Source organism: Gavia stellata, chromosome 8 (genome assembly GCF_030936135.1).
Source record: "Gavia stellata isolate bGavSte3 chromosome 8, bGavSte3.hap2, whole genome shotgun sequence".
In the NCBI taxonomy this organism is placed as follows: Eukaryota; Metazoa; Chordata; class Aves; order Gaviiformes; family Gaviidae; genus Gavia; species Gavia stellata.
Window position 1 is genome coordinate 4,975,009 of NC_082601.1, and position 21,542 is coordinate 4,996,550.

Consider the following 21,542-nt stretch of genomic DNA (forward strand, 5'->3'; position numbering starts at 1 on the left):
TTAAATTCCTTCCTTCTGGGTGGTTTGTTTATTTACTCATTTCTTTTTAAAAAAAGAAAGAAAGGTGAATGAAGGGATGGCATCCTGAAATCATGGCAAGATGTTGGGGGAAGGAACATGGTAAATAAATACTGTTTTCCTGAGCCAGTTTGTAGAGTCACCCCGTACGGGGGATATTCGTGAGACTTCTTCTGGCACATGCTTCTGGGCAGGCGTTTATATGCCCAGCACACGCTTAGTATTTTAATAGAAGCAGGAATTTAGATCACAGATAATATTAAATTATCTTTTATACTCAGTGCAAGAAATGCCAAGATGCAGGAGCTCACGGAGAAAGCAGAAGAGAAATGTTACTACTTGTATCTATAATAATTTAATGTAATTTAATATCCATTTCAGTGTTTGACAGGAAGTAGAGCTTACTTAAATATTTGTACCTAAGAGCGCAGGGCTGTATAAAGATCTTTGAATTTTGAAGTTAATTTGTTTCTTCCAGCAATATATAGAGATATATACAGAAAATTAATCCCATATGATTGTACAGCTACCAGCGCTCCAGAACTTTTTTGGAAATACTTTCCAAAGAACATCTCCAGTCATCTTGACAAATAGCTTGAGTAAAGTTTCCTTTTCAGGAGCCCCTGAAAGGTTTTACGTGTAGTCCAAAGGCATTTCTGGAAAAACTGTATTATTTGGTGACCTTGACCAAAACTATTTCTCTTTGCTCAGTTTTTGCAGATACGAAAGCTTGTCGGCCAGCCACCTCGAACAGATTTTTAGCTTTCTGTGACGGAAAGATGCATGATCTTTTCCCAATAACAAATCAGCTGTTGTCAACAATTTTCCTGGCCACAGTTTCAATAGCTTAATTCAGAATGCTTCACAGTTTTATGGTGGAATTTGATAGAAGTGTAGAAAATACGTAAGTATGTACTGTATATGTGTGTTATGTATATGTGTTGTATATCTGTGTGCGCATCCACGCAAACGTATGTGCGTATACATGTACTATCTATGCCTTAAAATATGATACTTGAAAATACTGAATTGCTGCATACGGTCTCACGAAGATAATGTTTTATTTCAGGACCTCTGTCAGGTACTGTGGTGAGCAGGGTCCATAAGATATGTAGGCAGCGACGTGATCGTATACGGGTTGATTAAATCGCTAGACCCTGACACTCACTTATCTTCAACCCTGGCTTGGGCTCCTGAGTTCTCACTGTGGCACTGGGTCTCTTTGTGGCTCTCGATAAGCAAGTTTTGGCCTCAGTTTCTTAATCTTAACGATTAGAAAGCATCTTGTATGTTCTTCTGACTTTGTTACGTAGGACTTCAACCCCAGAGGCGTGTATTTCTCCTGCACGTTGCCGGGGAATAACGGGCATTCAGCACTGGATGCTTGATTTAATGATAAAAGGAATTCAGAAGTTTCAGGATACCAGAGTTGCACATGAGGTGTTGGGAAAACATAATTTGTAAAATATCTGGAAGCCTAAAAGCATTACTGTTAGGCTATTATTTTATTATTGGATTTTTCCATGTAGGGAAAATCTCAAAATGCTGCAGCATTAGGCTTCAGTTTGCTTACTCGGGGAATGCATCAGTGTTGTAAAAATTGACTTTAACATGACTGTAAATGGCTAGTGCGGTTGTTAACCCTGCAAACCTCTCAGCCAGGAGCTGGAGGCTATTTAAAACATGGGCAAAAGGCTTCAGTTTCAGAGCTGTCCAATTCTCTCACAATTTTAGCACATTCTCTTTTTCATTGAATTCTCTCCTCTGTGTCTCTGCTCTTGCGTTGGTCCCCTATGTCCCATGTCAGGAGCTGCAAACTGCCTTGCCCAGGCTGCAGAGCTGACACCTTTTTATTCCTTTTCTTTTGCTGGTGGCATCATAGATAGAGTCCTGTTATGATAACACGTGAAATAAAATGATAGGACATCAATACAGATTACGCTTAAAATTGTGTTATGTAAATGGCAATAAAACAGCTTATGGTATATGCCAGGCATGATGCAAGTTTGATTCAATAAATATATGACTGAAGGGTTACATTCAATCCAAATGCTCCCCTTTTGTGATCTTTAGCCATGTTTGTAGAGAAACCTCTCTTAAAGCACTTAAAGCTTAATTCAGAACAGACAAAACAATTATTTTTTGAAAGTCTGATGAAATATGTTTGGCAGCTTTTGAGTTTAGGAGAGTGTTTGTCTCACTTCTTTGAAATCTCACTTCAGTCGGTCATTCAGCCATTTCGCTGTAATCGTTCAAATCTGGTAGCGAGTCTGGGCTTTGCCGAGTTAAAAAAATATCTAATAAGAAAGTCTAGTGGCTGAAAAGAGTGTGTAATACACGAAGACTGACGTTTTCCTTACTGATATGCTTTTGAATATTGGTCTACCTGCTGTCCCTGTGTTTTTGGTGAAGCGCTGATTGATAAATATCTTCATGGCGGTAGAGGTTTGGTCCTCTAAATACAGGTCTGGAGACTCTTAAGCATTAAATAGTTTTATTTTAATTTCTTAGGGACCAGGAGCGTCACTTTATCTTCTGTAATTATAAGTGATGTACGTTTATGCACCACCACGTGGCAATTTCTTGTAGGAAGAGAAGGAAGAAGACTGACACTGCACAATGTAGTTTTATAGTTGAACTATTGCATGAACATGGAGCGGAAACATTTCTGTTGTAGTTCTGATGGCCAGTTCACTGATCACGTTGAATAGTTCGCTCAGTTTATAAGAAGGCAGGAAAGTTGCCACTCGGCCGCAGCAACAAATACTGTCCTAGTGTGAAGGGCAGTTGGGAGAAATAAATATTTGCACTTTCCTTATATTTTTTTGTAATATTTGATTAAGATATGGGTTTTTTAATGTATGTATATGAAGGAGTATGCACTTTGTGAATATGTATTAAAATCACTAAGTTATTCCTAATGTTCTGTAGTGCTGCCTGCTCCTGACAAACATCTGATACAGATCATATGCCTCTAAAAAGAGAAGTTCCTCGAGCAAAATATCCTCAGGAAAACAGGTTGGAGATACTCACATTCTCTCGCTCGCTCTCACTCGCATGTTACATTTTGGCACGTTGTAGAAGCAGGTAGCATATCTACTACCTGCTGTTGAAAGTGTTGAAGATACTGAATTATTTATTCCATCTTCTGCACTATCCAAACTCGTTTTGGGTAGTTTGACACATCTCGGTCTTCCATATGGATACTTCATGGTGACAGAGTTGCCAGCTGCTCAGGTTTTATGACAGTCTGAGTTTTTTCGAGGACTGTATTAGTTTTCTGGGAAGAATCCTGCTTTTCCTGAGGTCCCCATTCGTAGGCAGTAGTTATGCCTTGGGTTGATGCTCTGCAGTGGGAGTTTTTTGGGAAAATTGGCTAAGAGCTTCCATAAAGTATTTTTAAAGGACTTGATGTTTATAGATTGTGCGAGATGAAATCGGAGCCATGGAGTATACGAAAAATGTGAAATCTCTTTGCTAAGAAAACTAAGTTCCTTTTAGCGATAGTCTTCAGATTTGTAGAGAAGTGTTAAGATATCGAGGTGCATAAAGCAACATATAAAACAGTCTGAAATACTTTGGAGAACAGGATTTTTGGGGCATTTGAAATGTAAAACTGCTAGCCAGTTTGCTAAAACCCTGCTCGTCTTCTCTGTGATTGTTCAAAGTGAGTGGGACTTCTGTTGTTTTAAAATATAAAATGTGTAAACCTGAAAACTGGGAGAAGATCTGAGTTTTGAGTTTGTTAAAACTTTTTAAAATAAAGGAAAGTCAGCCGTTGTTTTACTTTACCCTTCAATCCTTAGAGTATCTGTTCATATAAACCTTTCTTAAGGGAAACTCGCACTATTTTGGTGAGTCTGTGCGGCACTGAGTTTGATTCGCCTTCAGTGGTATAAATCAATCTTGGTTGCAGTGAGGTTCATATATCCATGACATTGACTGTCTCTTCTGTGTCATCCTGGATCCAGACTGACACCAGATGATGGGAATTAATGGTCCTCAAAGTTTGTTGTTCAGATTTGCTACTGAATAGTAGTGGTGTTATGTGTAGTCTTAGGACTTCTCCACGTTGCTACAACCTCTTGGGCATATTGCATTTTTCATGCCAGTCATTTGACGTGTTTGTTTTTTCTCCAGAGTTGGACAGATAAGATACCCAATGAAACAAATTTGTAGACTTTAAAACAATAAATAATGCTGTTTAAATGTTACCTAATTGAGTAGAACATGAGTTTTACAAGTCTTTTTCTTTAAAAAAGGCTTTTCACTGTATATCACTGCATCCTGTGTGTTTAGCCTTGGTGAATTTGTTGCCTTCAGACACTGTCCTTTCTTATTCTTCGTCCTTTCTTTTTCTTCCTCCGTCACAGCATATATTTGAGCAGAGTTAGTCCATGTATCTCTCATAGACCATCCAGCAATAGCTCCTTTTCACTAGTGGGTCATTCTGATTTCCTTGTGTTCTGCTCTAATCAGATGCCTTCGCGTCATTATTTAATGCTGACAATGTGAAATCTGAGCGAGGAAGATGATGTGGATTCATGGCTCTCTCTTTTCCCCCATCACCGCAGCGATAGCTGCTTGGTCTTGACCTCTCCCTTTGTGGAAACAGGGAGGACGATGTAGCCCATGGTGAACAATCTGGCCACTAAAGTAAAAATGTGCATCTGTCAGTAATTAATTGAAGCAAAATTTAATTACAAATCAGGGGGAAAAAAATAGTACCACACACTTAATAAAATTCAAGAAGCTTCAGTGCTGTTGCCTAAAACCCAAAGCAATCCAAGCCAAATACTCCCCCCTCAAACGTCTAAAAGTCTTTATCTGTGAGAGAATCTCTTTCAAGCTTACTACTTAGTGTTAAATAGAAAAGTAGTTTTGATTAACTGTTTTCACATCCTTTTCGGTATCTTTTTGAGTTAAAGGTCATCGAAAATAGTGGTAAGTGTTTAAGGCTAGTTCTTAACCAATTGTGTCAGCTGGGGATCTGGCCCCCAAAATTGGATCGTAAGGTTGGATTGCATGTGAATGTTCCCTTCAGCTATTTGAGATGAAAATTCAGGAAGGAATTGAGAGAGAACCCAAATAATTTACAAATAAATAATGCATTTGTGTAACCTCTTGAATATTTTAAAGGTGAGAGATTTGCTCTTACTCAGCTTCAGCCCCATTTCTAGTTTTGCGGGATAACATCAGTGGGCTCAGCAGGTAGAGACGGGAGGTTCTCAAGAACTTTACCCATGGTCCTAACAGAGGTCTGAAAATCTGGGTGGCATTAGGAGACACGGGGAAGGGTGGGACGAGAAATAGTGGGGCTGGGAACACAGCCACCTTCTACTCCAGCTGTGTCAAATAGCAGATGTGCATGCAGAGAATTCAGAGGTTTGTTTGGGGTATGGTATATATGAAGAAGGGGAAAATGCATTTGATTTCTGGGCAGTAAATTCTTTTGGAAGACATAACTAAGGTCCCTCACAGTAGGAACAAGAGTTTTAACTATAGTCTGAAATAACATACTATAAAATGAAGGAGGGAGAATGCATTTTTGAATCAAAATATTAAAAAGGGATTGGCAGTATGAGTTCAAACAAGCTGTTCATTTCTACTGTATTTTAGTATACAAGACAAACCCCAAATCCAAAACCATTGAACTGGTAGCAGCCATGAATATTTATCACTGTGTACTGTATGTACATATAGTAATTACAGCATGAGGAAAAAATACTTTTCTTTACAATTAATATTTGTAGACATTTATGAAAGTACATAACAAATAAATAACACAAACGCATGGCCTAATTAAGATGAAAGGCATGACAACCCTTGTGATTTGTTCTGAAAAATAAAGAACGTTAAAACAGTAAGACTTAATTATATCTGTAAACACTTCAGATTATGCTCTATCTAGAAACCCTTAATTTATGAGATATATATTATAATACCTATAAGCATTTTTGACATTTGTACATTCCATGTAAAAAAAATTATTGTTAATTTATTATTTATTATACTGTATACTGTCATATATTATCACTTATTAGTATTTATTGTTCAGAAATTGGGAGTAATCTATTGTTTAATGGGAAATGGAAAAGCATTTTATATCTGATTGCAATTTGTGTATTCTTGGTCTAGTGATAAAAATGCAACTTCTGCAAGCTGATCATATAAAAATGGGTGTAATAATAAACACAAATAACTGGTCTGTTTAACATTCCAGGCAATAATAATAATGCTATTTGATATACGTTTACATTTGAAAAAGAAAACTAAATCCATGCTGGGTTGAAATGAAGGAAACTGTATGATGGTGGCTGAGGTGGAGGAGCTAAAGCCATCAGGTTTGTTCTTGAGGATCGTGAAGACACCGTGGTCTTTGAAGCCTTTGTTTCTCAAGGTGGATGTGTTTTATGGTCATACCTTTTGTCTTGTCCTTGCTCTGTACTTCTCTGACATTTAAGGAGGCAACGTAGCAGAGCACTGTTCAGTACTTCTTCCTATCCCAACCCTACTTGCCTTCACCAGAAGGATGAGCTGCCCCTAATCTCACCGCAAATGGTTCCCCTAACGGCTCCTGTTATTTGCTGTAGAATTTTGGTTGGTTTCTGATCAACTGGAGAAAATGTAGCCCTCAGCAGTGGCATGACTGTGTTCTGTGTTGTAGGGTTATGGATGATGATTTGTTGGGTTGTGGTGCCTGTGTGGTTGCTGGTGGCACCCTGACTTCACTCTGCTGAGTGCACAAGAACCGTGCCTGGAATAAAACTGTATTTGGGATAAAAATCTGAGGGTTTAAGACTCTGCTGTATGACATTTGGCCTGCCCCTTGAAATTTCAGGAAAAAGAAATGTACTTGCAGATACAGTATAATTTGGGGCTTGGCGAGAGCAAAGTGGTCAGTGCCTTGTGAGAAGTACAGTGGGATTTGATGCCTCCAAGTGCTCGAGGTTTTGGTTCTAGATTGGTGCAAAAACTCTTCTTTCAGCATCACACTCCCCTCCTGAAGGATGGATGAATGTCAGTTCAGTCAGTGCCAACTAATGAACAGGTTTTGGGGTTTTTTTTATAGTACCTGTATCCCCCTAAAAGGTTCATATTTGTAGCGATATCCAAATCTAACTCTGTTTTATCGTAATCTGCATCTGGGAAACGAAGAGTGCTCATACCTCTTTTCTGGACTGCCAGATCTTCAATCATAGACTCATTTTACTGCGAATGTGGTTGTCTTGCATCAGAGATTTATGGCCTTGGATTTCATTTGCAGTGCAGGAGAGTCCCCATTGCTGCTGCAGGATCGTACCCTACAGTAATCCTCCTTTTCCAGGGAGAGCTGGGTTACCTGTGCTGCGATGCGAACGGCGGCCGTGGCCGTCAGTCCTTCGTCCTGGCAGAGCTTCTGCCAGACAGAGGGAATATTTCAGTACAAATCAGTGCTGTTTTAAACATGCTTTGTGCTGTAAGCCTGGTGAATTGGAGAGTTCAGCCTCCGTATCCATAGATATATAAATATGCCCTGTGTGGTCTCCCAAGGGGAAGGCAAAATGTGTTTTTAGTTAAGTTGCGTGGGAATTTAATTGAAAGATTTAGGGCAGTGCCATAAAACAGTAAATCGTGGTTATGTGACACAAAGAAGATTTATAAAGCAAAATAAGAACACTTTAGCACCTTTACTTTCATAATTTGCTTGATGTAAATAGAAACCTGTATTAGTCATTTTGTCTGCTGCTGGTTAAAAAAAGGTAAAGGCTTCTATATTTTACTGATTTTCAGTCCTTTGGTGTAAAATACTGGGGAAGACAATAGCAAAGGTCAGAGCATTCTTGGGACACATCGTGGATCTGAACCCACGAGGATGCTCAGCTTCCCTCCCACGAATACTTGTATGAATTAAGCACACGCTTAACTTAATTTACACCAGTAGTTCCTCAGAAGTCAGCAGGACTATGAAAAGATTCAGATTAAGCACAAGCTTAGTGTAAGACTAGAGCTTGTGTGGATGGTGGCCCGGAAATTTGGCCAGCCTCCAAGGCAGTGGGGCTACCGCCCGTGTGATGGTCCTGCTCTATAGAAGAAGGTCATTTGTAACGCAGTAAAATACTTGGGGATATTTCGGAGAGGGGAGCTAGGGCAGTTGCGTTAGAGACGTGACCTTCAACACAGGTTTTGTGACGATTCGCGCAGTACAGAAGAGTACTGTATGTATTATATGTTGTAGTGTTGATAGGTCTAGATAAGAATACTATAATAGCAGTTGAAATGGGGGGGGGGTGTGAGATGGTAAGTTAATGATGTAGCTGTTAATTTGAATTTAGCAGACGTTTTAAATATAGGTTTCTCTTACAGAGACAAAAGTTGCAATTTAAAGCTCTTTGGTGGTCTAAAAACAGCTTAATTCTCTAGTAGCATGGTAATAAGTACTAATCCAGCTTATACAGTGATTGTAGTATGTCGTGTTTGTGAAAGATTGCCTAACTCTGCTTTCTCTGGGTTTTATGTTAATTTTTTTAAATTAAACATAAAACCTTATAACATCTTTATGCTGAGATAAACTGTTCAATTTAACTTGTGCTCAAGCAGCAGCTGTCAGGAATTATCATCTTTCGAGCGTTCTTGCCATCACCTTGTGTCTCTACCTCCCAGATACACTCCGTGGGATGATAAAGCTCACCTTGTTAGGATTTATTACTTAAATAATAACCCGAGGTAAAATGAAAGTTGATGTCACGCGGAATGACAACTGACATATATTTATGTCTCATGTTACATTATAATAAACTTTCCTTTCTTTCCCTTGTAATAGGTGTTAAGTGGAAATACACTCCAGCATATCCTCCAGTGCCCTGCGTGAGTCCATTAGCCACGTACGCGGCTGCTCTGTGGGCATGTTCGCGGGGACTCGTGCTGTCAGGTGTTATTTAAGCTTATAATGCTGGAGAAATTGGTTATCGCTGGTAGTTAGCAGCTTTTCTGCCAGTAAAGAAACAAGTGTAAGAGCATCTCATATTTGGTGGGTTAAATGCTGCAAATGCTGTGAGCTAATGCAAGCGAGTCACGAAGGATGTTTTTGAATAATATTACCACTTAAATGGTTTCATTTTTATTATTTTTTGCTGTAAGAAACGTAAGCTGTGTCATTTCAGGCTCTAAATCTGAATTTCCTAGTAATTGCAAGTTTTTGCTTGGCACTGGTTTATTGATGAGCTGGGCAGTGATAAGCGATCTGCTTGTTAATTGAGTCTTATCCCTTCCCATTCACAGTGGGGAAAATTTGGGTCTAACTCTTGCAAGCTTTCCAAGTTTTTGGCCTTTCTTGCCGTACTAGGCGCCAGCCTCCAGCTCTCTCTAATGGTGCTGTTGAATCCTCCGGTTTGTCAAACCCAGTACTGCAAACATTATTTTCCTTCCCTGTGGATATAACCATCTTTTTTTCATATTCCTCTCCTAGTTATTCCTTTGTCCATCTGAGCGAGTTCAGATATTTCAGAGCTACGTGGTTTTGTCCAAGCTTGAATCTTGGATCTCATTTCTCGTCGTGCTCCCCGTTGCCCTTTTCTCTCCAGTCGTTGTGTTAACCTTGGCACCCCCGCTGTCTTCTCTTTCCACTCTTGCTTCTGTGTCTTGCTCTGTGCTGCTTCCCGTGTTTTCAATCCCAATGTGCCATCTCTTTTTTTTTTCCCTCTCTTCATTCAAACGCAGCCAAGTTCATAGACGCTCTCCTGTGTCAATTCAGTTTTCTTCCTAACTCACAGCAGAAAGATTTTCTGAAAAAACAGTAAAGGAAAGGGTAACCTATAATGCAATCCAGAAGTAGCCAAAATTTTGCCAAGCAACCATTTCATCTCATTTTTGTAATACTTGGGCTATGTTTTCTCCTGCTTGTATTTTTCTTTGTCACTCTAGTGCCTTCTCTGAGCAGGGGTATTGCATTGCCCGTAGGAAGTTTTCCTGCCTCTGCTTTGAGTCTGGCGCCCAGGTCGTTATGAGGTCCAGAGGTTATTACTCTTCATGACAAATGACTTACTTAAAACTATTTTTTCCTCTTGGTATGGCTCATAATAAACCCGAGCTTGTATCTTAATTGGCATTCTGTTTGACAGTCCCTTTAGAACGATCAAATATTTGATGAACAAGGCAATAATGTTCATCTCTTACTTTCGTAAGCCTTTCAGATTAGCATTGACTCAAGTTGATCAAGATGGATACAGGATCTGTTCTCTAGGAAGCGTTTGTTCTGTAGATACAGATTATCTAAGAATGGCGTGTGTTAGCATAGGTGATATTATGAGATATATGTTTGGCTATTTAGGGAATTTCATGATTTTTGAGGTTGACAGCCAGGATCAGAAGTTTTTAATATTAGTGATGCTGGTTTGGCAGTAGCCTTGAACACAAAATCCACGTAAAAATAGGAAGAATAGGAATAAAATAGGATAAAGAATAGGAATAAAAATAGGAAAAAATAGGAAAGATTTTAAAATAATTAAACATTGCATAAATAAATTCTGAATCTGAACCACTAAAATGGTGGCTAGCAAAAAAAAAAAGTCAGGAACATGCTACGTTGAAAAGTAGTTCATTAAAGCTTTATGTTTTATGTGCAATAAATACTTGATCCCAATTCTTCTTTTTTATCCCTTGTGATGGGAAATGTATAACACAAATGTCTACAGCTCTGTGGTTCTCTGTAGGTTGAGGGTTTGGTTTGCTTGAAAGCAGCGGTAGCCAGGGGACTGGAGATGCCCGCATGCTTTTGGTGAAATGCAGGGAAATCTGCCACTGGTTACAAGTAGGGTCACGATTGCATATTACGCATTTAAATACATTCATTTTCTGATAGCCTGGTAAGTTATACAAGGCTAAGATAGCAGCTTGTTAGGGTTGTTTGTGCCTGGTTTACATGACTGAAGGATGTGTGCAGCGTTGCAGACTGCAATAGCAGGAGTGCTACGGCAGCACTGGGGTGCGAGGGTAGAAACAACATTTCATTGTAGAAGATACCTAATAAAATGTGAAAATAAAACAGAAAAAGGGTGAAAAAAGAAAAGAAAACCAGACCATACTAGATAAGTGCACTGCATAAATCAAAAGGGTTTATGTCATAACATGAACATGTGCCATTCCTGCTCATATATTGAATTTCAGTAGTTGGTTGCATAAAGAAGTAAAGTGTAATGAAACTGGCAAGCAAAGTATTCCCTAGTCAGCCTTATCTTTGTTCCATTTGTCCTTCAGATACAGCTTTTCTTGCCTTTTTCAATAAAATCCATCCAGCTTTTTTTATTTTGCATCTCTCTGTAACCGAGCTGGGAAGACCAATGAGATTCGGTGCTTTTCTAGTTGGGTTCTTAGCAACTGCTTTTTAAGAGATCAAAACTTCGAATGCTGCTACATGGTATTAAGGCTTAGCTATTGATGTGTCCCTATAGGGGTTATGTTTTTCTTGGGTGGGGGGAGAAGGGGAAGGGGTGACCCCTGCGAGCATGCTCACAGACAGTAAACACTGCTCTCCTTGTTTTCCAGGATCCTCTTTGCAAGCTCGGTGCTTAACCTGGCTGAACTCGCTGCCCTCCGCCCTGACCTTGGCAAATTGAAAAAGGTCCTCTACTTCCATGAGAATCAATTGGCATATCCTGTCCAGAAACGCCAGGAAAGGGATTTTCAGTATGGATACAACCAGATTCTTTCATGGTAGGTGTTTCTTCCACCGCTCCGTGTTATTTAAGGTGTCCTTCTGTCTACAGCCTTGCAGCTCCGTAAGCCTGAGGACTCCTCCTCCGTGTAAACAATGACCCTGTTGCAAACCGAGGTACCAGCAGAGTCCCAAAGAGAGCTTGATAAAAGCGCTGTGGCAGAAACAATCTGCTCTATAAACTCATCTCAATTTCTTGTATAAAGTCCACTGATGCTATATTCGGCTACCGTGGCGTACCCGTTAGAGGTGGGGATTTTGACCTGTGTCTTGGCTGTAAGCGAGATGCTTTGTTTCACGGATGCTTCGCAAAGCTGCGGCTAATCAGCTCTTGCTTGGCCGTGGCTTTTACTGCATCCAACTGAAATTATATAGAGGGTTTTAGGGAAATAAACAGAAATTAAAATGTACTGCAGCACTTTTCTTCTGAAGAGAGGGCAGTAAACATAGCAGATAAATCCTTCTATTTCTTTCATCTAGTATTCAGAAATTGTGCAGTGCTAAAATACCCAGACGTTTTAAAGGCTGCGGTCCTTTATTGTTGCTAAAAACAAATGTATTTCTCGAATCTGAGTTAATGAAAGAAGTTAATAACAGCAACACTGAAAAGCTTTGTGGTTAGGCACTGTACAAGCCTAAGTGAAACAGCAAAACTCAGTTGCTTTGAACTGAAATAAATTCATTTCCATGATCTTTCTCACCTGTCTGTTAGTAGGAGAGTTATTAGGAATAGGGATTGAGCATTTTAAGTTACAAGTTAAGCTTTTGCATCTTTGTAATACAAGCCAGCTGATACTGAAATTTCTCGAATAACGATCTGTGTATACTCTGGCCATTCTGTAGCTGCTTCTGCCGCTGTGTTTGCAACATGTTTCACTTACTGAGCACTAAAGATGGGAAAGTATAGTGAAAGATCTTTTGAAAACCGAAGCAGCCATTTTCAGATGTTATAACAAAAAGATGTGTTTTTTTGGCAGTAGGGCAAGGAATATTTTTTTATATATATATTTTGCTTTATTATGGCAGTTATTTTTCACACATCTATTGTAAGCTGACAAACATTTATCCTCAAAATATGCATTTTTAAGATAATAAAAGTATCTTCTTTTATTAGGGAAAAAACCCCCCCGACTTCTATAGATCACAGAATGACGGGGGTTGGAAGGGACCTCTGGAGACCATCTAGTCCAACCCCCCGCCAGAGCAGGGTCACCCAGAGCAGGTTGCACAGGAATGTGTCCAGGCGAGTTCTGAACATCTCCAGAGAAGGAGACTCCACAACCTCTCTGAGCAGCCTGTTCCAGTGCTCTGCCACCCTCAGAGGAAAGAAGTTCCTCCTCATGTTTAGGTGGAACTTCTTATGACCAAGTTTGTGCCTGTTACCTCTCGTCCTGTCACTGGGCACCACTGAAAAGAGACTGGCCCCATCCTCCTGGCACCCACCCCTGAAGTATTTATAAGCATTGATAAGATCCACCCCTCAGTCTTCTCTGCTCCAGACTAAAAAGACCCAAGTCCCTCAGCCTTTCCTCAGAAGAAAGATGTTCCAGTCCCCTAACCATCTTCATAGCCCTTTGCTGTACCCTCTCCAGCAGCTCCCTGTCCTTGAACCGGGGAGCCCAGAGCGGGACACAGCACTCCAGATGTGGCCTCACCAGGGCAGAGCAGAGGGGGAGGATAACCTCCCTCGCCCTGCTAGCCACACTCTTCTGGATGCACCCCAGGATGCCATCGGCCTTCTTGGCCCCAAGGGCACATAGCTGGCTCATGGCCATCCTGTTGTCCCCCAGGACTCCCAGGTCCCTTTCCACAGAGCTGCTCTCCAGCAGGTCAGCCCCTCACCTGTACTGATGCCTGGGGTTACTCCTCCCCGGGTGCAGCACCCTACACTTGCCTCTGTTGAATTTCATAGGGTTCCTCTCTGCCCAACTCCCCAGCCTGTCCAGGTCACGCTGAATGGCAGCGCAGCCTTCCGCTGTGTCCGCCACTCCTCCCAGTTTTGTGCCATCAGCAAACTTGCTGAGGACAGACTCTATCCCTTCATCCAGGTCATCGATGAATACATTGAACAGGACTGGACCCGGCACTGACCCCTGGGGAACACCACTTGTTACGGACCTCCAACTAGACTCGGTGCCACTAATCACAACCCTCTGAGCTCTGTCTATCAGCCAGTTTTCACTCCACCCCACTGTCCGTTCATCTAACCCACACTTCCTAATCTTGCCTATGAGGATGATGTGAGATGCTCCGTTCTGTCTCCTTCAGTCTCTGATAGCTTCTCCATGTAATTATATAATATTCATCTTCCATTTCTGTTGCTGCAGAAACCCCATTTTTAACAGCAGATAGAAGCTATCTCCTCTGTACTGTTCCTAACTACCCAGTGGTCTTCTGCAAAGACATGCCATCTTCCCAATCTGTTAGAATTGCTGGAAATGTGAAAATGTATCTTTCCAGTTTTGCATAGAGATTTTGGAGATGATTAAAATTGGAGTGTTTTGTATGTCCAAGTTGGTGCTTTGGACAATTAGCGAAGAGATTATTTGTTTTTTTTTCTCCCTAGTGTTTCTACAGAGTTTATGTGATAAAATACCACTTTTCAGTGATGGCTGAGATTCCTTTTAGCTGGTTTCTTCTCCCATGTAACTAGCGATAGAACGAGACGAAATGGCCTCAAGTTGCGCCAGGGGAGGTTTAGGCTGGATATTAGGAAAAATGTCTTTCCTGAGAGAGTGGTGGAGCACTGGAAGAGGCTGCCCAGGGAGGTGGTGGAGTCCCCATCCCTGGAGGTGTTGAAGGACCGTGTGGACGTGGCACTGCGGGACATGGTTTAGTGGGCATGGTGGGGTTGGGTTGATGGTTGGACTTTGATGATCTTCCAGGTCTTTTCCAACCTTAATGATTTTGTGATTCTGTATGGTGATGGGATCTTTCTAATTTGCCAGTGGTGTGCAGAACCTCTAGGAAAAAGTTGGGCAGAGATGACGTCATGTCATCATTAAATCAGTGCAGAAAAGATGACTGGGTCGTTTGTACAAAAACGAGGAGACCAACGGGTTAAAAACCATAGGTGGGGGAGAGGGTGGGGTTCCGGAAAGCATTTCAGCTCCCACAGCCTGCTTGAAAGGGATTATTTCTCTCTCTAATGTTTTTTTTTTTTGCTTTTCCTGCTGACTCCTGCTGCTTCGGTGAGCAGTGTCAGTTCTCTTTCTTGACCAGGCAGCAGTGAGGTGCAGTGAGGATGAATGACAGCCTCTCACCTCAAATATACTTTTCACCAGCCTGGTGACTTATGAACACATGTCCTCAATGTATCTTATGACCCATAGGTCTGTATTACAATATAGAACATATTGAGAAAACCAACCAGCCATAAAGCATGTCTTACCTCTGTTAGCGTTGCGTGTTTGCCAGCGTAGCTAAGATTGTGTCAGCACTTCCAGGATAAACTTCCCAGATATTTTGGGTTTTTCGATAGCTTCTCATTTTCTCCTGGCTGACGCTAAGCAGAGAAATAATACCTACATTATCGCTTAACTACATCTTAAAGTTTATTGATCCGGTTGATTTTAAAACACAGCTCTAAGGAGCAAAACATGGCATTAATATGCCAAATTTTTTCAAACTTTTTTTTTGGTACTGTGTGCTATATATATTTTACATATATTTGGTGAATATACTTTTAATCAGGATTATGTATGCATAGGTTAAAATAACATTCTATTTCTCTAGTATCCTGCTACCTGACACACTTGGTCAGTCGAAGGTAGGTTAACCAAAGGTAAGTTGTCCTTCAGCGCAAAGGATTATTTCTAAGGAATTTTAATTTTCTTCTAAATTTACTTCTACAAAAATCAGATTACAGTGGGCCTTACCTGTTTTTAATGCTTTTAAGAGATAATGGCAGTAATATTATTCTTACCGTTTTATGAATAAAGTGATCCACAGATGGAATAGGAGGTGCTCCTTTAGATTAATAATAATAATTTATTACTTAGTTTAAAAAAAAAAGTTAAAAATATTTCAAAGAGTAAATAGACAGAAATCAAGACATTTCTAATTAAGGTACATATGCTACTCCTAATTCACATGAAAAGGCTGATTTTAATCAGCATTCCACTTGCACCTTTTGTTTGTTTATGAGAACGCGTATCCTTTCCATTGCATTTAAAATAATTCTGTTCCTTTTGCAGCAGCAGTACGTTCATTCATCTTAACCACTTTTTACAGTTTGGTTGCTGATGTTGTGGTCTTCAACTCTGCTTTTAATATGGAATCGTTTCTTACATCCATTGGAAAATTTATGAAGCTGATTCCTGACCACAGACCTAAGGATTTGGAAAAAATAATCAGACCGAAGTGCCAAGTTCTTTATTTTCCAGTCAGGTTTCCTGATGTGAGCAGGTCAGTACATTTTCCACGTCATAAATTGCCTCCAGCCTGTCAAAACTCTCTATTTATGGTGACGTTCTAACTAATCAGCTAAAGCATCGTTAATGAAAGAGTTTGATAATATGCAAAATCCCCTAATTGATAAATGTATTTCAATAATCAGAGGCTATTCAGGCAGCCTCTGATCTGCCGAGCCTGTCCTTAGTGCGTCTCGCACAAACTTGCATCGTTCAGGATGAGTGATTTCCCACTTGTTTTAGTGATTTCCCACTTGTTTTAGTCTTTAAGGAGTTGCCTGCTCCTCAGCTCTGTATATATTTGTGCAGGGGAGGTCAAGGAGGAGAAAGAAATGCTAGAGAGCAGTAAAAGTGATAAGCCTGTAGTCAAGAAGCTCTATTTCCCTCGGTGTGTTGCAGTGGGATTTTATTCCCTCCTCCCTCCCCTACCTCTTCTTTTATTGCTTTCCAGGTAGGCGAAAAGCCTCCCGGTAGCAGGGAGCAGACTTGCAGATGTTGGCATTAGCTGCAGCGGTAGTTGCTCTTCAGTCTTCCGCGGTTACTCTGAAGGACGGTTTTTATTACCCTCGTTTCAGAGCCCGCCTTGAAATTAGCGGTGGGTTATGTGGCTCCAAGGGAACATTCGCTAGATCCTCTTCACTTTTGATTAAACCTGGTACAATTGTTTTTCCTGTTATAAGGGACTCTCCTCCCACCGAACAGGAACTTTGTTTCAATGGGACCGGTACTAAATAGAATATGATTCTGCAATTTGATTATACTCTTAAAACCAACGTGATGCTGGGTACATTTTTTTGCTGAAAGAAGGATGGAAAGCACCGTAATGACTTTGCAAGAGTCTGGCTTTTGATCTGATAATAAGTTTTGGTCGCACTTGAGATCTTTGTCCTTGACCGCCTTGTACTTACAGTTATTTCAAAGACTAAAAATACATTTGTGGTAGTTTGGGGTAGAGAGATTTTTAGTATAGGAGCTGAGGTCGTGCACTCTATTGATATTCATGTTGCCAGGTTTGCATTTCAGTAACTTGGAAAACTCTATATTCTAAAGTACCGATGCAAATTGTTTAAAAATCAGTGTCTAAAGTTAAGTCTTTAAACCTATCTTTTTGGCAAGTGGGTTAAAATCTCCCAATGTTCCTTAGGAACTTGGCTGCCTGCATGGCAGTGGAGATCAGAACCTATATATCTTTGAGGATCTACTGTTGCTTCGTAGAGACCATGTTTTTGAAGGGCGAGGGAATGCTGTGGATGCTTAGCATATTTGATAGTGAGCCATTTTAAAAAGGTCTCATGGTTTTTGGCATACCTTAGGAAGTCATGTGGCCCAAGCCTAGTTTGGGAGATGAAGTTGTGATAACCCCGTCTCATATATTAAATCAGTTCTTTTGGACTTGTCAGCCCTGGCAGATGGGGTCAAACGAGACCTGACAGATTAGTCTGAAGTCATACGCACAGTGATCGTTTGTCCAAAGCAGAAGGTGATTAGGTGGGTAAAATCGGTAGTCTGCTACCCGAACCGGTCAAGTGGGAAGATCTCGCATCTTACTGCGTGCTCTTCTTAATGTCCTGCTCTTGTATTAAATCTCATCTCACAAAGCAGGACACCTTTCACGTTTTCATCGTGGTTGTTGCACTTGAAATTATATCGAAAAGCTATTTTCAGCAGTGGTGGACAAAATTAAGATGTTCATAAACAACTGGGTGACTGTACAACTTTCTCAGGAGGGTAATTAGAAACGCAGCTTAGTATCAGCTCTGTTATTTTGAATATGTATTTTATTCAACAACTAACTCTAGGTGTAAGATCTGGGTTTTCTTAGACAAAACTCAATATCACAGGAAAAAGAAGCAGAAAAAAGGACTGCTTCTGCATAACTGAAGTTTTTTGGGTTTTGACCTTCAGCTGCAGCCAGTATTTACTATTTTTTATTTACTCTGTTTTAAATAATGCACCTGTGGCAATGGAATGCTGTTTTTTAATTTCAACCATATTAGTATAGTGAATGAGTGGAGATTGAGGAGAAAAAGGTTAAGAAAAATTGTGGCCAAGCTAAAATTTATAAAAAGCTCTTAGCCCAGAGTGTTTTTTAAGTTATTTTCAAATGGTAATTTGCTTTATCCAAACCAAACTCATACACTGTAAGTAAGTGATTATTTGCATGACTGACAATCATTTCAGTGCCCGCAGTCTTTTTAAAATGCATAATTCTGCTGAGATGTTGGGAAAATATTTAAAAATTCTGAAGGCAAAATAACCAGGGTGATTTTTTTTTTTTTCCTTTACTTTGACCTCTTTTATTTTGCATGTGAACATCTCAGGGTGTGTTTGTGTCTTAAGCGTAGTCTTCATTTGGCTTTGGGAGCGAGGTGATCTAAGAAATCATCCTCATGCACGTGATGGGGATCTTTTTAAGATTATTTTAGATTAATATTGCAATTGTAGGGCAAAATAAAATATATCTGACCCTTGATCAAACCCAGTGTAATAAAGGAGCATGTCACATGAGTTAATCCTGTAACCTTTTAATGTAATTACTCTAGATGACGGGTGCACAAACTAGCACGAGCAGCACAGTAAATGATCGCTTAAAAGTGAAGGTATAATGATGAAGGATACCCTGGGAAATATTTGTGAATACTATTAGAGCTACCATTATACATATGTGTAATGTGTATTTAAACATTTCAAATGGGCATCTAATCACTGCTTTTCTACTTGTGAGAGTAAGTTATCGATGCTTTTTTATGAAGATTCTTCTTTTTAATAAATATTTGTCATAAGGGCATGTACTGGTGTTCCCAGAGCAAACCACCAGACTGTGGTCCTTATCTGACAATGAGAAGAGATGAAAGGATTTGAGGATTTAGCAGAATAAGAAATGTACTGACCTAATCCTCCTGGTTTTTGGTTCTGACAACGACTAGCTTCCATATTGCAGCTCGTGGTGCCACAGCTACTCTGTATATACTCATCCTGTATCATTTCTGACTTGCAATTCTCCTCTTCATACATTCTGATGAAGTTTGTTACGTAGATATACATATCAGAATACATCTAAGCTTGGAGACAAATAAAACTCTAAGTTAAGGCTGTCACTTCATAGTGTGTGGGGATTGCAAGGGATGTAGACCAGTAGCTGATCTAAGGATCTTATCAGTCTGGGGTTTTATAACACAGTGAATTAAATACACTGTAATGCACACTTCTATTGTCAGTGGCTTAATTTCAGTTTATTTTCTATTCTAATAGCCTATTCTAAATAATATTAGAATACTTAGAATATTCCATTCTAAATAAAATCCTAAATGTTATTTCTTTCTCTAGACAATCAGTGGAGTCTATTTTGATAGAATCTGTTTCCACTTTTGCACTGGAAAACTATGGTGCAGGAAGAAAATCCTCTTTCTGCTGATGTTGTCTTTGGTTCTCGCATCTCCATATGCCAGCAGACCACGCTGGAACACCTCTGGAAGGTCTCTGGTGATATTTTGTCTGAATTCTCTCGGCCCATCTGCATCCATCCTGTCTGTGGCAGTCGGCAAAGCGAGGTCAGATTAGGTACTCCTTGGAATTCATTTCAATGAAAATTGTAATACAGATTTTGGTTATCGTTACTATTCCTCTGATTGTAGTATATATTTATTATTATCACAATGTGGTAGGAAAGGAAGATGTTTTTATAAGCAAGAGTGAAGTAACGTTCCTAAGAGCTCAGAATGCACGTTGGACTAAGGTGGAGTAATAGAAAAGAAACACGGGAGGATGAGGATTACAGCAGAAAATAAAAATAGCATCTTTTAAATGGGACTTGTTAGCGAGTATCTTGTACTATCTGCGTTACACATTTTGAAGTAGAATTAAAGATTTTGGACTGTTGTTTCTTCATTTGCTTTTATAACTTAGTACAGTATCAGGACATTTTCAACCATTTTTTTTTTTTTTTTTTTTTTTTTTTAGTTATAGTGTAAGAGAGGCAGAATTTGCCAATTTAGAGAGTACTTTAAGGCCAGTTAGGGGAGTTCCTGATGAAAGCAGAAGGTTTTAAAAGACACTGACTTTATCTCCTGTACAGAAACGTGACTTTCGCGTGTGGAGGAGCTTGTTTTGGGGAAATAAAAAAAAAATGTCCATCACTTGGACCAGGCTTGCAGGGCTGAACTTCAGATCTCTGTTCAGATAACTAAGAGGCTTCTCCTTCCTCTGTAATCTTAACGCTATACAATAGCTTTGCTGTGCTGGAAAAATGCAGATGTCAACAAGCGGGGAGAGACTTGAATCCACAAGAGCCCAAAGCTATAGATGGGCACCGGGGACGTGTGTATGTTGCACAGAGAGATGCTCAGCAGTGGTACCCAAGTGAGCTCTAGTGAACTGTCTTGCATATGGGAAGCTGTATACCTTAGAAGAGCAGTTTTTGGCTAATTAGCCTTCCAGTGAAATAACATACATTAGCTTAGGTGGCGTACTATGCTAATGATAGTGCTTCTGGTACTGAGGCTAGCTACCGCCTTTGGTGGTGGCTCAGGCATCTCCGTGGTGCGCCGTGCTCTCTCTGGTAGGCATAGCCTCCCTGCCACCACGCTTTATGGGTAGTTAGCATAATTAGAAAATGCCAATAGACTGCTCCTACCTTGGGGCTTGCTGCTGAAGAACTGGGTGATGGAAATTACTCCCCTGAATGTCTTTCCCCCTCACCTGCCGCAAGCAGGTTTTGAGGGTTGGTGTTGGCACGCTGAGAGTTACGCAACAAGCACGAGGGAAGCCCTCAAGATCTGGGACACAGCACCTATTGGGAGGAAAGTGCAGTACTGGCTTAAAAGGGGCATAAAATGGAGTCTTTCGGTTCTGGGGCCTTTGGCAGCGGGTCGGTTGCCTTCTGCATCTCTGGGATAAGTGCTGAGTGCAGATAGCTGCACCTACAGCCCGGGGTTGGGTGGTTGAATGAAGGGTGCCTCAAGCATCCATATTCGGTGGCACTTTCTTAGATGGTGCTTCCTCCACACGTGCATCCTGTGTCCTCCGGGAGGTTGGGGGATGACGCAAGAGTTTCCATGCTCTCTCGGGATCGCGGAGGAGCAGCTGTTGCCCCAGCCTGGTCTTCCAGGTAAAACACGCCTGGTTTATCCCCCAAATATCCCCAGAACTCTCCAGCAGCAGCAGGCTGAGAGTGCCCTCCTAGAGGAGGGCCTGGCTGAAGAGTCTGCTGGGATGTATTCGTTTTGCAAAACTTTCTAAAAAGTAATTTCTTTTTATCTATTCAGGGATGAAAATAGTTTTACTGACTCTCTTTTATCTGTCGTATAGGTATGCTACTAAACGCTATCATAATAACCGTTTAGTCTCACAATAGCTCACAAGGATACTTAAGCAGAATTCTCTGTGCAACCTAGTTTTTTATTATGTTGGGTACTGCTCAT

At 40.4% G+C, this 21,542-nt stretch overlaps 1 protein-coding gene across 7 annotated transcripts in view; it reads left to right on the top strand.

Moving 5' to 3' along the window:
- Positions 1-21,542, top strand: part of GTDC1 (glycosyltransferase like domain containing 1) — a 129,793-nt gene that overhangs the window by 21,989 nt on the left and 86,262 nt on the right. For all 7 annotated transcript variants that reach the window (XM_059820308.1, XM_059820311.1, XM_059820314.1 and 4 more), the window contains exons 2-3: positions 11,542-11,709; positions 15,944-16,117. In XM_059820308.1, coding sequence (XP_059676291.1) covers positions 11,542-11,709; positions 15,944-16,117 — 342 coding nt within the window. The remainder of the gene's footprint in view (positions 1-11,541; positions 11,710-15,943; positions 16,118-21,542) is intronic.